The following is a 16,291-nucleotide window of genomic DNA, read 5'->3' as shown; positions in this document are numbered from 1 at the left end:
TTTCAAAGACTTAATAAAGAATGTACTTATAGGTACTAGTGATCGTGGCTGTGTAAATGACAGTTATAAAGTAGAGAAGTAGAAAAATTATTTTACGTATTTAACAAAAATTTTCAGGCCTACTTTTCTATCCAAATATAATCTGATATCCGGTTATTCTTAAAAAAGAGCGATATAGTCTCTTATTTTTTCTATGTCGCTCTCTCTTTGTAATCACTTTTTTATTTAAATTTTTCATATCTATCATGTTTTTCAATGCAGTAAAATTACTTTTAAAATGTAGAGTTATTACTAGAATCACATAGTTTAATTGAGTATTTATATGTCCAGTAAAATATTCATTTACTAAAATTATAAATTTAAAAGCAATAATTATATTAAAAAAACCTATTACGCAAATTTATTCCCATAAAGCCTTACTGATAGCGATCTGTCTGTCCATTGCTAGACCACGACCAAATAGACTAAAAACTACGTGAACAACAAGCTAAAGATACTTAACGATTATATCTGAACTAAGCTGGACGGAAATCAACCAGGCATAACGCAGTTTCGTTTCGTGATGTTTTCGCTCATACGAATCCCACCACAAGCCTTTTAAAAAAACCTAGTTCCAATAATAAGACTCGTTTTAATCTCGTGCAGTCAATAAAAAATGTTGTAAGTACTATGTAGACGGTTTTACTTTATAAACAACGGATTTTTATTTGACTCATTAAAAAATGAAGTTATATTTTTGAAGTGAAAACTTCTTTAGCGGCGTCGAGCACTTTCTTTGGATTTGTATAAATTAATGGTAAGCTCGCGTCAGGATACGCGACCTGATCGAAAATCCGTAAGATAGTCGTTGTAATTATGGATGAAATTTGATTTTTCTTGTTAATGATGATGAGATATAGAGATAAAATTTTTAATGTAAAATAATTGGTTAAAGTGAAGTGGAAATGTTAAATTTATTAAGTAATATAAATTGTCATTTTCGTATACGATAGCGCAATAAATGAATATTGTATTTAAAAACATAAGTGCTACTACATTTATACTGATAAATATTGCAATCCGTGCAAGATTATTCTGCAGATTATTGCCATTCCAAAATATTCAAAAATGGACAACGTTAATGTTCAAGTTTTCACTTCTGCTGGCACTCCCGGAGTGCAACCGGTATTTACCCCTCTAACATCTAACATCTAACATCAATGTTATCCAAAGGCAGCAAAACATTATATTAATAAATATTTCAGGTGCACCGTGATTTTTTACTTATACATAAATACCTAGGTATTGCCATAATCAAACATGAAATTAAACGGGCTTCAGAGAGATATAAATGTAGACTGTCTTAGCACCCCAACGCTTTAGTAACACTTCTTGTAGACATTAGCTACGGGCAAAGCTTGATCCGCTATGATGTGAAAACACTTGACTCCAGAGACTGAGTAAGCAGGTCGAGTAGATGCAGCTGGGAAGTACACCCTGCATGGGATAACTGACAACATATCCGATTAAAGTCTAAAAGTGGTGGCATTAAAAGATTAAAATATATACATACTAGCCGTTCCGCCAGCTTCGCTGGGCGATTAATAAATTAAAATTTATTCATCTTACTACAAATAAAATAAATAGCCATTTACCATCTAGAATAATTTCGAATAGAATGGTAGTAGTTTGTTGTCGATGCGATCAGTGGCTTAGGCATGATTGAGCCTCAAATAAAGACCATTTTCTATAAATATATATAGACGAGCCGTTTCCGCCCGCTTCACTGGGGGAATTTTAAAAGGAAGGAACGTTGTAATTCAAAAAATAATAATAGACAAAGACCATTTTCTTAATATATATAGATAGATGTAAAAGATAAGTGTAGAGCTTAACAGTGTTTTCATTTATTTGCAGTGGCTATCCTTGCACCCTTTACAGAAAACTTTGATGTGTTACCCACGAATGTTGCTTATCCTTTTGTAGACATAAACTCTCCCTCTACATATGTCATCTTATATGTTCACCACGTAAGTACTATCGCTTAATTTAAGTACATTTTTTTAGTCTACATAAAGCGAAGCATAAAGTATACTTTATTCATATACCTTGCTTGTCATAATTATAAATTTATAAGCGATATTCAACAGACACTCTCTACTCAGAGCTTAACCTTCTTCGTATAAGACAATTATATATCTACTCTACATGACTTTCTCACAGAGCGATAATATGGGATCGCCCAAGAGTGTTTTCTTTCTTTGCTCGAAGAACATATTATTATTTCCGGGGGCCTTACCTGTACAGTTGTAAAAATGAAATATTCGAATGGTTAGAAGTGTTAAACTGGAATGATACAGAAAAACTTTTAAATTTACTAAGCTAAAAATCAATTATTTAAATTATTATACCAACGTTATCAATTTTCTTTACTTAATTAGCACATACACACACATACGCGCGCGAATTCCTTGTATTTTTATTTTGTATTAAATGTAGGGGAAGAGTCTGGACCTCACGACACTGGGAATCCTAGTGTGAGGTCAGAATACTTGAAAAATTAAAGTTACTTACTATGTACCAATAAATTATTTCTTACCGATATTATATAACAATTATGTAACTAATATATGATACCCAATGAATTATCTTATCATAAATCTTATCTTAAAAACAAGGGTTTTCTTCCTTAAAATAGTCTCAACAATAATATAAATGTACTTTGATATAATCAACTGTACAACTGAGCTATGTTTCAATGGGTCACTTTCCCAGTTAGTACTAGAACCACAACGATTTGCTATAAACAGAATTGTTAATTACTCGCCGAATACCAAATGCAGCAATGCTTTTGATTTCATATGCTTATTATTGAGTAGTTGGACGTGGAATATATTTGAAAACTAGGTAAATAATTTAAATTAGGCACATGTTGTTTAAAGATTGCAATTCAACTATGTTGTTGAGTTGAGTATTATTTTTCGTTTCTTATCTTAAATTCGTTGTTTGTGAATTGATATGATAACCAGTGGGAGGCTCCTTTACAGCGGATGCTAGCTAGATTATTGGTACCACAATAGCGCCTATTTCTGCCGTGAAGCAGTAATGTGTAAGCATTACTGTGTTTTGGTCTGAAGGGCGTCGTTAGCTAGTGAAATTACTGTCCAAAGTGACTTGACATCTAATGTCTCAAGGTGAAGAGCGCAGCTGTAGTGCCGCTCAGAATTTTTGGATTTTTGAATAATATTTAGCGGCACTGCATTTTAATGGGAAGGGCGTGTCAATTACCATCAGCTGAACGTCCTGCTCGTCTCTCAAAACTTTCTGCATTTAAACTGGCTTAATCCCAGATTGGTCTCTTTGGATTGTAAATTCAATAGTTTGAAAGGTTTAGCTCAACAATTAATTACTGCCATACACTTACGTGAGTTTTTATAAATTTTAGGTTTATTATAAGCCGGCGACTTGCATTATTGATGGAGTCATGGACACGTTACTAGCAGCTTTTGTAGCCTCTGCAAGTGAGTTATATAATAAACATTTTCTCTTCTCAACAATTTGGTGAATTTTCTAAACAGTATGATAATCATAAGGTTAACACTAAGATTAAATATACACATGTTATGCATAAGTACTAAGTCGAGTTAGTAAGTATTTTATTGAGCGATACAACTGTACCTAAAGACTTTTACAACATGGAATGAAATTCAAAAGAATTGTTAGAAAAAGTTTGTGTATTAAAGGTTCTATAAATGATTTAAAATCCTATTTTAAATAAAAACATGAATGTGAATATTTTAATCTGTAATCTTTTTTCTTCAAGTGGAAATACTTATTTAAAATTTACAATAATCATTTTCATATTTTATTTATTTTTTAGTTGGACAGATAGAAATTTTATCTTTCAATTTGCGTCACTTTGATAAATTGGCGGACAGGAAATGTAAAAGATCTTCAGTAAATAGATCATACTACACAAAAGATCGTCAATTTTACATCAACGCCGTGCTCAAAAAGTGTATTGTTCATTACAATGCTATAATACGGTAAGTATTGTAAAGCTATTATTTATATTTTGTAGTTATTTTATGTGATTATTAATTAACCGACTTCAAAAAAAGAGGAGGTTCTCAATTCGTAGGTATATTTTTTTTATGTTTGTTACCTAAAAACTTTCGACTGGGTGAACCGATTTGGATGATTCTTCTTTATTTGAAAGCTTGTGCTTCCTGTGTGGTCCCACGTGGCATTTGGAAGATAAATTTACGAATAACTCAATATCTCGCCAACCCTAAATGGGTAAATTATTCTTTTTTTATTAGAAAGGATATCCGTCAAAGGTAGTTTGGTGAGAGTTTGGTTAAGTTCTGATTACGGAATCCATGACAAAGTATCGGAGCTCTTCAATTCTTAGGAGCAAATTAACGATATTCGGCCGAATCTTTTTTATACAATTAGGATATTTCATTCATCTACCATAACATAGTTATGGTCAAGTAATTGTCGGAGTCGGATATGATGATCAATGGACTCCTTAACGACTTACAGTAAGGGTACGATCTGTGGCAGAATTTATCACTGGCTGTAATCAAATTACGAGGCGTTTACGTTCATTGATGCATTGAAGTTTTTTGTATATATACACATATTTAGACAAATTGTAAATTCACACGAAAAATCTAAAAATAAAAAAAATAACAAAAGAACAACCAACTTCAAATACACTATTCCAAAATAATAGATATAATATGCAGTAAAAAGTATAAAAATAATTGCGTATTTTTATATAATCTAATTCTAGTTACGATTATTGAAATTTCTTGAGACGGTGTCTTCCATGATAGGTTTGTAACTACATACATAGTTATATGTGAGATGTGCTTGTGTCGTGAGGAGGCGAGAGTCGAGAGCGGAAGGACACAGAATGTACAAAACTTGAACAAAAAATTAATCTAACTTCTTCTGCTTCTTCTTCTTCTGGCTCTTCTGCTTTCCGGATCACCCAATTTCCCATCTGAGCTATTATGGTCTTCTATACAACGTGAACCAGAAAGGGTATAACATCCCTTCAATGGTACGTTATTTGGGTCATATGCAATAGTATGGTGATGTTTAAGTTTAATAAATAAATAAAAAAAAAAAGAAAAAGACTTCCCTACGAAATAAAAATATTATTTTTCAATTTCTTTTCTTAGACAACCCTGAATTTTAAGAGACTGCCAGTTTTAGGCGGGGCCTTTGTTTATAAACAGAATGAGGTCACCTACCTATGGACTTAAACATAAACAATAATCTATGATTAAGGAGTATGCACACTACATGAAATGTGGCTTGTGTCTATGTTATTATTCATTCATTTTTTACTTCCTGTTATTGAAACAAATAAACAAAATAAGAAATTACATAACATTACACAGTTTCACGTCTGTATTCCTGAACGGTTAGAGGTGTATTTTTTCCACCCACGTTTCACTATGTTTAATTCCCACGTAATAGGGGGCGAGCATCTACATTTCTGAACTATGGGCTGCTAGTGAGAAATTTCCTACGAAAAACTCAATAACTTCCCCATTCTATACCCAGGCCGGGTACAAAACCCGTTCCGGGAATGGAGTACATATTATTAATACGAGGATGGTCAAAGATATCCATATTTGACAAAAAAATTCCGTGAAGAACAAATTCTTAATAGGAGTCTATTAGAATTACATATCTTTATTGGATAAAACATTTTTGAACATTTTTGTATCAAGACTCATTTGCCCAGTAATAAGAACAGCTACCATCATACCATCATCCAGCCATTCAGACCAAACCATAATAATGCTTACACATTTTTGCTTCACGGCAGAAAAAGGTGCTGTTGTGGTACCCATAATCTACAATTACAAATCTGGAATTATTTTCAATGTAACTTGAAGAAAACTTCAAATAATTCTACATTGAAGTATGTGTATATGCCTTTAGAATAGACATTAAAACACAAACACAAAGCAGTAAATATCGTGTTTCAAAGCACAATTCAAAGAGTATTAACGCAGACAGGCCGATCTTTTCAACCTAACATATTTAAAAAAACACAAAATGTAAAAACACAGTTACAATTACACTAGTTTTTATCTTTTAAACGTGTTTTATTTAAATTTGTAACACTCGCGGAAATCAGAGTAAATACTAACATAACATAGTTACATAATAAGATTAGAATTAAAAAAATCTTTAGTGGGTAATACATAACTACAGTAAATACAAATTTAGAAGTATTTTCAATGTCAGCTAAAGCAAATGCACATACAAAATAACTTTGTCTTCATGGCAAAATGAGAACACAAATTGCTTCACAGCTGCAATGAATCGTAGGCATTTTACTATTATCTGATCTACGTTTGTCACATGTACTTTTTTCATCTGTTTAAGGTCAAAGAGAGTTCAAAAAAACAGCTGATTAGGGTTGAGGGAATCATAGTTTTTGCGAAAACTTAGCACTTTAAATATTGTATTAAATTATAATGCTAATTCAATTCTGACTTCACATAGTCATTAGAGATGACCTAAGGAATGTCTGGTTCAAAGCATAGTATACCCATTTAGTTTCACCTTGTATAGTGGCGAAATATACGTTTGTATTCCAATGTAATTGTAGCTGTTTCTCGTTAAATCAAGGTTAAAACTACATTTTTTTAAACTGAAACCCCCCGAAATCCCATGTTGTACTAAATTTTATTAAAATCGTTGGAGCCGTTTCCGAGATTCAGATTATAATATATGTATACAAAAATTACTCGTTTAAAGATATTAGATTAGCACAATGCAGTAAAATTCCAGGGACTAACCTTGATATCTTCAACAAGTCCCGCCAGGACGTCCTTCACTTTTTAACACCACAGATACAGCTTCCTTTCCAAATCAGTATAAATTATGAATGTGTAAGACGTAGTTGTCACGCAAACTAAAATTATAAACTGGCCTGTTTTCTTCGTTTGTCTAGCAGCAAGAGATTCTCTAGACGAATAAATTATCTAATAGTAAATATTAAATCAATAAGCTGTATCTGACAAAATATTATTTTCCAGGTACGTGTCTATGATTGAAAAAGCCTTTAGCTTGGCTTCAGCATTACAGTTTATGTTGAGTGTTATGGTACTCTGTTTGGTTGGAGTCAGATTTTTATCGGTAATAAAGGTTTAAAATCATTATTAAGTTTTCAAAGTAAAAAGTTCTAGTAAGTTGGATAAATTCACCTACGTACACAGATATGGAAAAATTTTTAGAACAAACATATTAATTTAACTGTATTACACAAAAATATTATTAGAGACACACAAACAAAACACATTCATTATTTTGATCACAAATACGCACTGACTCACACATGCCTCTTTATTTCACACCTTACTTATCACTAACTTACACTCAATGCACACATACATCTTAGTATTATTTTAATAACATATTAATTTAACAGTATTAACACAAAAATATTAATATAGATACACAAACAACACACATATTAATTCATTAATTTGATCACAATTAATACACACTGACTCACACACAACTCATCATCACTCTCACACCTTGCTAATCACTAATATACACCCAACGCAAACATATAGCTTACTTCTTAGTAAACATACATCTAAGTATTATATTAATAACATATTCATTTAACAGTATAAACACAAACATATTATTAGAGATACACAAACAACACACATTCATTAATGTGATCACAATTAAAACACACTGACTCACACACACCTCATTATCACTCTCCTACCTTGCTTTTCACTAACACACACCCAACGCACACATACAGCCTATTTCTTAGTACACATACATCTTAGTATTTTATTAATTTAACAGTATCAACACAAACATTTTATTAAAGATACACAAATAACACACATATCACTAACACACACCCAACACACACATACTTAGCTTAGCACACGCTTACATAGCTTATTTCCTAGTACACATACTTGTCAATATTTAGAATATTATGCTTATGATTGTCTGTAAATAATATTATATATTAATAAGCTATGGAAGAGCGATATCTTCTAACACAGGCACTATAGTGCTAGACGGGAGACTCCAACCATAAATATTTAATTTTGTACATAATTGATAAAGAAACAAAGGTAAGATTGTATGTATGCCACATGCAAAAATCATAACTATAATCGTGTTAGTCATACAAAAACTACGAAATGGGCTAGGTTGAAGTTTGGCACCCAATTTATAACCTAAACTAGCATAGGACAACAAGGGAATTAATAAATATAGTCTATGATTTTGTTAATGAGAAGAAGTGCCGAGACGAACAAGATATTCAAAATGGTAAGAATTACGCCCTGCTTTTTACAACGCAGTGCCACTCAGGACTCTCGAGTCAGGAGGTCTCCGGTATTTCTCCTGTCGAAATAAGAAAATAGTAAATTAATAATTCAGATTCATTAGCGTATTAAAATGTAGACATTAATTATTGACTTCATATATTTTAGATTGAAAGCCCGAGGAGTCATCCGATACAAATAATTTGGATGGCAATTTACTTGACCTGTATGTTAATAGAGATATTTATATTATGTTGGTTTGGAAATGAACTTATATTGAAGGTAATGTTATTTCTTTTATTAGCTAACTACGAAAGATTCATGTGTAAAAATTTCCCAATATTCAAGTACAAATTCACAGGATATGACGTAATTTCTCATATTATAATAAGCCCATCACAATAATATATCGGTTCGGAATAAATTCGCTATAATTTTACTTATTCAATTAATTAATTAATTAGTAGACAGAAATTAAATAATTAAAAGTGAAATTAATATTAATATTATGTTAATCTTGTTCAATATTTTTTTAAATAAAACACTTTTTAAAGGATTAAAACGCGTGTAAATTTAACTGTTTTCACATTAGATTTTGCGTTAAAGTTACATTTTTATTATTATATCTCAAGACATTTTCAGATCTCGTTTTCAGGGGAAACAGCTTTAAGAAGTGTTTTATTTAAGTGTGTAACACTCGCGTTAATCAAAGAAAATATTTTTTTTATTAAATACATTTTGATCCAGTGTATTAAATACGGTTATGTTATGATTTTAGAGCTTAGAGCTCCGGCAAGCTGCATACGATGGTTCCTGGATGAACATAGATAACAGAAGTACAATGCTCATAATAGTTTTTATGGAACGATGCAACCGCCCCTTGAGAGTAACAGCTGGAAAAATCTTTACGCTCTCTCTTGCTACCTACACAAATGTAAGCCAGCTTAGCGAAACTCTCTAATAAAAAAGAGATTCGCGCGATTGTATGAAACGTGCAGTCCTTGATAGATTGACAGATGACGGATATAATCTTGTAAAAAACGGAGACCGCCGAAATCCTCTACGTTTAATGGGACTATTTGCTTTCAAACTTAGCCGGATTATACTTCGTCGCCAATCGCCATACAGTAATTAATAATATTTCAAACTTATGTCAAATCACTGCACGTTTTATACTAAACTACATTTCAATTTTAACTTAGGCAGTTCCGCCTCTTATTACGTAGTATTTAAATCCTCTTTGACGTAAGCATCTACTATTCATTGAGGAATACTGTGTGTTGATATTTGATTTACTCATTATTTTGTTTCAGTTAATAAATTGGTCCTACAAAGCGTTTGCTCTTATGAGAAATATGAAGAAATAAAATGTATTATTTTACGCTGCAAGTAGACTTCGACTTCTGAATTTTATGCTTTAAAAAATAACAAAATATATTGTGGTTTCAAAAATTAAAGAGTACTCTTTAATAATTTCAATATTATTTTTTTTTATCTTTATCATATTGGTGACATTGTCAGTAATTATGCTATAAATTTTGATTCTATAAAGATTAAGCAAGAATAAATCTTTGTTCTAGACCTGACGTGTGTCTCTCAAAAATTTTTGATACTGTCATTTTTTAAATGATAGAATCGTCTTCATAGTGCTGACAATGAATGTCCAAAAAGCAATTTGCTCTTTGATCATTTTTACGTCTAGATAGACTATGGCAGCTGTGAAAAGGTCGAACAAAAATTAAGTTTATAAATGACCTCTATTTTCACACGCACTACAGTATTAAACCTGGCCTGTTTTTATCGGTTGTCTAACAGCAAGAGACTCTATCTAGACGTAAGGTTATCTAAAATCTTGTTGCTAAAGACGTGATATGGATTCGACAGCCCATTTCAAGTCTAAGTTTTTCTGCAATTTTTTTTATTTTATTTTATTTTACATTTTTTGGAAAACTTACAGCTAGGTTAAAAAATATAAGTTACATACATAAGTACAGAAGGACAATTAAAAGTTTTCACAGATAGAAATCGATATATGATGTAAGAGTTAAGTGGACAACAAATACGAAAATTATATAAAATGATAAAGAGACAAAAATAAATTAACAAAATAACTCAAATTTACAATTACACCTGATTGAAAAAGTTCTCGGTAAGGAGCTGTTTTACCTGCCTAATTGGAGTGGTGAACAAATCCAGGTCTAATATCTTAGACAAGTCGTTGAAAGACCGACCAGCCCGCAGTAGATAACTATTTTGTCTATAATTAGTTCTAGCTCCGGGAACATGCAGGCAGCATGGTCTCCGGAGTGAAGCAAACGGAACCTGAAGACCAATGCGCGCGAGCAGTTCAGGACAGTCGACCGAACCCCTCGCTATATTCATTAAGTAAATGAGATCGGCTATACGCTCTTCCAATGGCAGAATATGGAATTTTTGACAGCGCTGATTGTAGTTCGGAAGATATGCTATTATTTTAAATTGAAGATGACGCAGAAACCGTTTTTGTAACGCTTCAATACGTCTATTGTATATACTGTAGACGGGGTTAGACTATTTTAGATTATATTTTTTTATATGAAAATACGGGACAAGACGAGCAGGACGTTCAGCTGATGGTAATTAATACTCCCTGCCCATTACAATGCAGTGTCGCTCAAGATTCTTGAAAAACCTCAAAAATTCTGAGCGGCACTACAACTGCGCTCGTCACCTTGAGACATAAGATGTAAAGTCTCATTTGCCCAGTAATTTCACTTAAGTAAGCGTCATGAGAAGCTACAAATTTTGTAAACAAGTGTTCAGGAGTTCACAACATTTGGACCAACAAAAAAATTAATTTGTTTAAGATTTAATAAATTATTAAGTAACAAATATTAATTAACATATATTATTTAAGAATAATTATTCGTCAGATTCAGATGTTTCCATTTCTGTGTCAGAATCAGTGACATGTATCACGAAGCTGTCTACAGTTTTATCAATCATCTCATCGATTTTGGAATAAAAATTATCTTCGTCCTTGATAACATGCTCCACACAACGCTTCCAATTTTCCGAAGTAATCTGCTGCAGTCCCTCTTGTAATAATTGTTTTACCTCGTCAAATTTAAAATTTGTATTTTTGCAAGCAACATATCCTTTTACAGCCCAAATTAGCTCAATTGGATTAAGCTCACAATGATATGGCGGGAGTCTCAATACTTCCAGCTTATATTTTTTTGCAAGCTCGTCCACTACATATGTTTTAAAATTGTCTTTAACATTTTTTACTTTTAGCAGTAATTCAGTCTTAATTTCATTGTCGTCGTAAGAAATATTCTTACTTACAAGCCAATTTTGTATATCATTTTTTTTCCAGGCAGTAGTAGGAATTCTTTCAAGACGCCTTGAGTGGTATGGTGCATTGTCCATTACCACTACTGCATTTTCTCCGAGATATGGGAGAACGTTTTCAAACCATTGTTCACAATGTGTTGCATCCATTGATTCATGGTAATCTCCCGTCTTCTTGCATTCAAATATATTTTCACCGCCCTCTACAAAACCGTTCTCATTGCCGATATGGGTGATTATTAATCGTTTACCTTTTGACGTTGGGTTACGTGCACCAATGCTAAGTCCTTCTAGGAAAGCCTGCTTCTTACTTTTAACTTGTTTGTCTACCCAAGTTTTATTTACGGTATGTCCTGTAAAAACAATTAAACATTTGTTAATTAGCGTCTTGCGCAGTAAAAGAGTTGAAGTATATTGTTATTAATACACACTTGTGATAGCCCTTAAGAACTAATGTCTCAAGGTCAGCGGCGCATGGGTTATATTTTGCAAATAGATTTGCAGTATCATACACATTACTTCACGGTAAAGGCGACGGTATTTGCTTACAATCAGGCGAACCGTATGGTAGTCTGCCGTTTCACTGCAATAAAAAAAAACACACTAACCTGCATTCACCCATGTCTCATCCATGTAAAATATCTGGCGATTTTGTTGTCTATAGTCTTTAATAGATTTCAAATATTTTCGCCGCCATATTGTTATGTCATCTCTATCAATAAGTGCGTTATTTCGCTGTCGTTTTATATATTTAAAGTTTAAATGCTTTATTAGCCGCCTGAGAGTTGTTTCGCTAAAATTTGGCAAATCTTCATCGTCATTGACTGCCTGAATAATCTTGGGAATTGTTGGTAATTGGCCATTTAAAAAGAAACTGTGAATTTTTTTCCTAAGTACGGATTTATCAAAATCGTCTACTTTCTGATAAAATTTAGGATTGTCTTTAGGATTGATAGGTGATTTTATTCCCTCTTCTGATTTATATTCTTTTAATATATTATACACAGATGCTATGCCAATTCCCAAAATCGATGCTGTTTTTTTATTTATTTCGGTTTTGTAGGGATATTCATTCGATGGCCAATTTTCTTTCACGTACTTATATACGTTGATCACCATATTTTTCTCATTAGCCGTAAAGCTTGTCTCCTGTAAAAATCCCCTGTAGTCACTTGTCACACGAAGCTCAAGCTATATCTCCAGGTATACCAATTAACCTAACCAATTACTTCACAATTTAAAACCTACTTCTAATATTAACCTTAAGTTTCCAAAGATTAGAGCGCTTGAACAAACAACTCTTTCTTTTTACTTATTATATATTTTAGATAAATTGTATTACGCACCTTTTGACGTTTTTTTCGTGGCGAATTTATTTCCTTAGATGTACTGGCTACTGGCTGCATTATACGTAATAACAAATAAAATTAACGCAACAATTAAAGTAACAACAATAAAAAAGTGATAATGAAACAATAACAAAATTAACAATAACAACCAGATCCGCGATATATGCAAAGCAATGAAACAAACTCGTACGCATTCGAAACGCGAATGACGCGTTTATTTCAAAATGGCGTCCCGATAGTTTACAATCCCTGCGACGGACGCGTTCCGGTGCCAAGAAACACAAACGATAGCGCTTTGCGTCGTTAAAATATGATCCGACTAAATTAAATAGGTTGTTACTTTTATATAACCCGTCTATATTTCATGTCGATTGAATATGGTCAATTTATTATTATCTCGCAGTATAAAATGTTTACTTAGTAAAAGATGTTTGTTTACTTAATTTATAGCTTCTCGTGACGGGTACTTTAGCTACAGCGCCCTTCAGACCGAAGCACAGTAATGCTTACACATTACTGCTTCACGGCAGAAATAGGCACCGTTACCCATAATCTAGCCGGCATCCTGTGCAAATAAGCCTCCCACTGGTGAGTGGTGTGCATTGGGAATATAATTTAGATTTCTTGAGTATTAATTGTTATCTTCACGTAATACCTACTTTTACAAATACTTTGTTCCTATTAATTTGAATTTCAACATTGAACACATTATTTTCACTTGATAAATTATGCGAAAGTAATTTGGGACTCGAGAGACTAAAGATACCGCGCAAAATGTAGGCGGCAGTCTTATTGAAAGGCTTACAAACTGCACCACAATAGGAATGGCCATTAATCACAATATTGGAGTGAAAATGCATTAATTAGCCTTTCTAAAGGCGCTCATAAATTTTGTTGAACAAGAGTGGTCCCATGAGATTTTATCATAATAAGGAATGGAGTATTATGCTTACAACAAAAACAAGAGAAAAACATACTTTTAATATTCTATATACTGTGTGTATTTTCTGTGTTTTATGTGTGTGTTTCGGAATGGCTCAGATGACTCAGATTTACAACTTTGTATTTAGATTTAAGACTTTGCTTTTTATTTGTATCAACATAAGGTATCTAAATTAGAAGGTACGAGAAGTGACAAAGCTGCGATAAATATGTCGCCTCACAGGTGATACGTAGACCACCAACGAGTAAGCAGTGATTTAGTATTAATACAATCATTCGATCAGTAAGTCTTATTTTTTAATTAATTGTTTTTTTAATAACGACGTTCCTAAATATCCGGAGCGTTGCAAGCGTCCGTAACAAAAATAACATTTTTACTACCTTATTATTAAGATATCTATAGTGTCTTGTAAGAACGTGATTTCACAAAAACTGGCTTCTGAGATTAGACTTTTTTTATTAAAATAAGGGGCGAGACCAGCAGGACGTTCAGTTGATGGTAACCTAAACGCCATGCCCGTTCACGTACGCCACGCTCAGGATTCTTGAAAACCCAAAAATTCTGAGTGGAACCACAATTGCTCTCGTCACCTTGAGACATAAGTTGTCAAGTCTCATTTGCCCAGTAATATCACTAGCTACGGCGCCCTTCATAACTAAACACAGTTATGCTTACACATTACTGCTTCACGGCAGAAATAGGCGCCTTTGTGGTACCTACGGGTACCACAACGGTAGATTATGATCTAGCCGGCATCCGGTGCAAAGGAGCCTCCCACTGGTTATAATATAACTATATTAGACATAACTAAGGATAGATAAGATCTTGTCACTAAACGGTGGTAACAATGTATCCGTAACTAGAGATACGTAATTGAAAACGGCCGTAAGGTGATCATCGTTTGCCTCGGGACAGTCATTAGACACACACTACTCATATCTTAAGTCTGTCCCATTCTGGGCTAAATTGATTGGAAGACCAGATCAACGCAGTCCAGTCAACGAAACTTTTGCCTGTCTTTGCTTTTGCGATTCTTCTGCTCATTTCAGCCGTTAATTATAAGTTTCGAAACCAACTAAAACATTAATTATTATTGCAGTGTGAGAAACATTACTTTTATACAATAGATATTTCTTGAAATATGAATTACATTTAACTTTTTTTTGCTTCAAAACCTTTTCCTTCCTTTAGATTTTTCCTGCTTTAATCGCCTTTATAGTACAAATATGTAGATGACCACACCTTCATGTCTCACAAACCAGAAATTTCAATTTTCGCTGATCTCAAATATTCGATCAAGTGGATTGTGAGTTTTAAAACTGTACAATCTGTGGTATGCTATCACTGCAATTCGGCTTGCTTTATCACCCAGCACCATTTTAATATCACATGAATATTTAACATTGGCGGGAAAATAAGAAAATTCAATGAATATTCATATGAGAATGACAGGTTCCAAACTCAAATGTAAAATATTTTTTTATTGGATGAGTATCTGTTGCCAGACTGTGTATTAGATTTTTAAATTTTGTTTATTTAATCCACATCAACCATTCACTTATTTTCATAATAGTTTTTGTCATTTTTGGTCTTTTGTTTTTTTTTTCATTATCATTTTATACAATTTTCGTTTTTGTTGTCCGATTAACTCTTCATATTTCTATCTGTAAAAAAATTTAATGACCTTCTGTAATTATGCACGTAACTTATTTTTTAACCTAGCTTAAAGTTTTCCAAGAAATGGAAAATATATTATATAAGTAAAACAAAAATATTTTTTATTTAAGCATAATAATACTTAATAACAAAATTTTCTTACTTATATATCTTATTGTTATAAAGATACACCTGAGCCATAGAATGTGTGTATGTTCACGGGTGGGGGGGTTTGTGTGTGTATGAAGTAAGTATAGGAGTGTGTATTTAGTGCCACATGTCGCAATGACAACATGACCTGTCGCGACAGATTGTGATTCTTTATTTTTTATAATATTTGTTGCAGAAGAAGTGCCGTCTCGTCGTTATTTAATTCCTGTAACCATTGTGGTAATTGTTTATTACAATCGTAGTAAGCTTTATCATAAATAAATTTGCTTAATAATCTTATTATATTGGTCAGCTGCACGTATATTGGACAGCATGCTGGCAAAGCTTATCTTCCCTGTAGGTACTTTCACTATTCTATAGTACTCCCTTCTTTTTTGACGCACACTGGAGTCATATGGTAGCTCTTTATGCTTTTTGAGTATAATGTGTGTAAGATGTACTGTTTTCTTACTGATTGTAGGTAACTGATCGAGTACAGCATTTCTGTAGAAAATGTCCTTAATTTAAAGTACATTATT

The 16,291-nt window shown here is 32.7% G+C and overlaps 2 protein-coding genes across 2 annotated transcripts in view; one reads left to right on the top strand and one right to left on the bottom strand.

The window, feature by feature from the left end:
* The window catches only part of LOC126967023 (odorant receptor 46a-like), a 57,058-nt gene extending 47,284 nt beyond the window's left edge, over positions 1-9,774 (top strand). Inside the window, exons 3-9 of the mRNA XM_050811336.1 lie at positions 1,897-2,009; positions 3,425-3,500; positions 3,860-4,025; positions 7,053-7,152; positions 8,490-8,603; positions 9,100-9,255; positions 9,635-9,774. Coding sequence (XP_050667293.1) covers positions 1,897-2,009; positions 3,425-3,500; positions 3,860-4,025; positions 7,053-7,152; positions 8,490-8,603; positions 9,100-9,255; positions 9,635-9,688 — 779 coding nt within the window. The 3' untranslated portion in view covers positions 9,689-9,774. The remainder of the gene's footprint in view (positions 1-1,896; positions 2,010-3,424; positions 3,501-3,859; positions 4,026-7,052; positions 7,153-8,489; positions 8,604-9,099; positions 9,256-9,634) is intronic.
* A 1,448-nt stretch (positions 9,775-11,222) lies between these two features.
* LOC126967313 (uncharacterized) lies at positions 11,223-12,773 on the bottom strand. The gene is made up of 2 exons (XM_050811775.1): positions 12,263-12,773; positions 11,223-12,007 (listed from the first exon to the last, which is right to left on the bottom strand). Exons 1-2 carry the CDS (start codon positions 12,771-12,773, stop codon positions 11,223-11,225), a joined length of 1,296 nt encoding a protein of 431 aa, XP_050667732.1.
* Positions 12,774-16,291: the final 3,518 nt, after the last annotated feature.

Source organism: Leptidea sinapis, chromosome 12 (assembly GCF_905404315.1).
Source record: "Leptidea sinapis chromosome 12, ilLepSina1.1, whole genome shotgun sequence".
Lineage (NCBI taxonomy): Eukaryota > Metazoa > Arthropoda > Insecta > Lepidoptera > Pieridae > Leptidea > Leptidea sinapis.
This window is presented reverse-complemented; position numbering and strand designations above follow the sequence as displayed.

Bases quoted from the DNA above. Each gene is read 5' to 3' on its own strand.
- LOC126967313 (XM_050811775.1), bottom strand. From the start codon at position 12,773: ATGGTGATCAACGTATATAAGTACGTGAAAGAAAATTGGCCATCGAAT. The intron at 12,008-12,262 runs GTTAGTGTGTTT...TTGTTTTTACAG, and splicing joins TGAGACATGGGTGAATGCAG to GACATACCGTAAATAAAACT.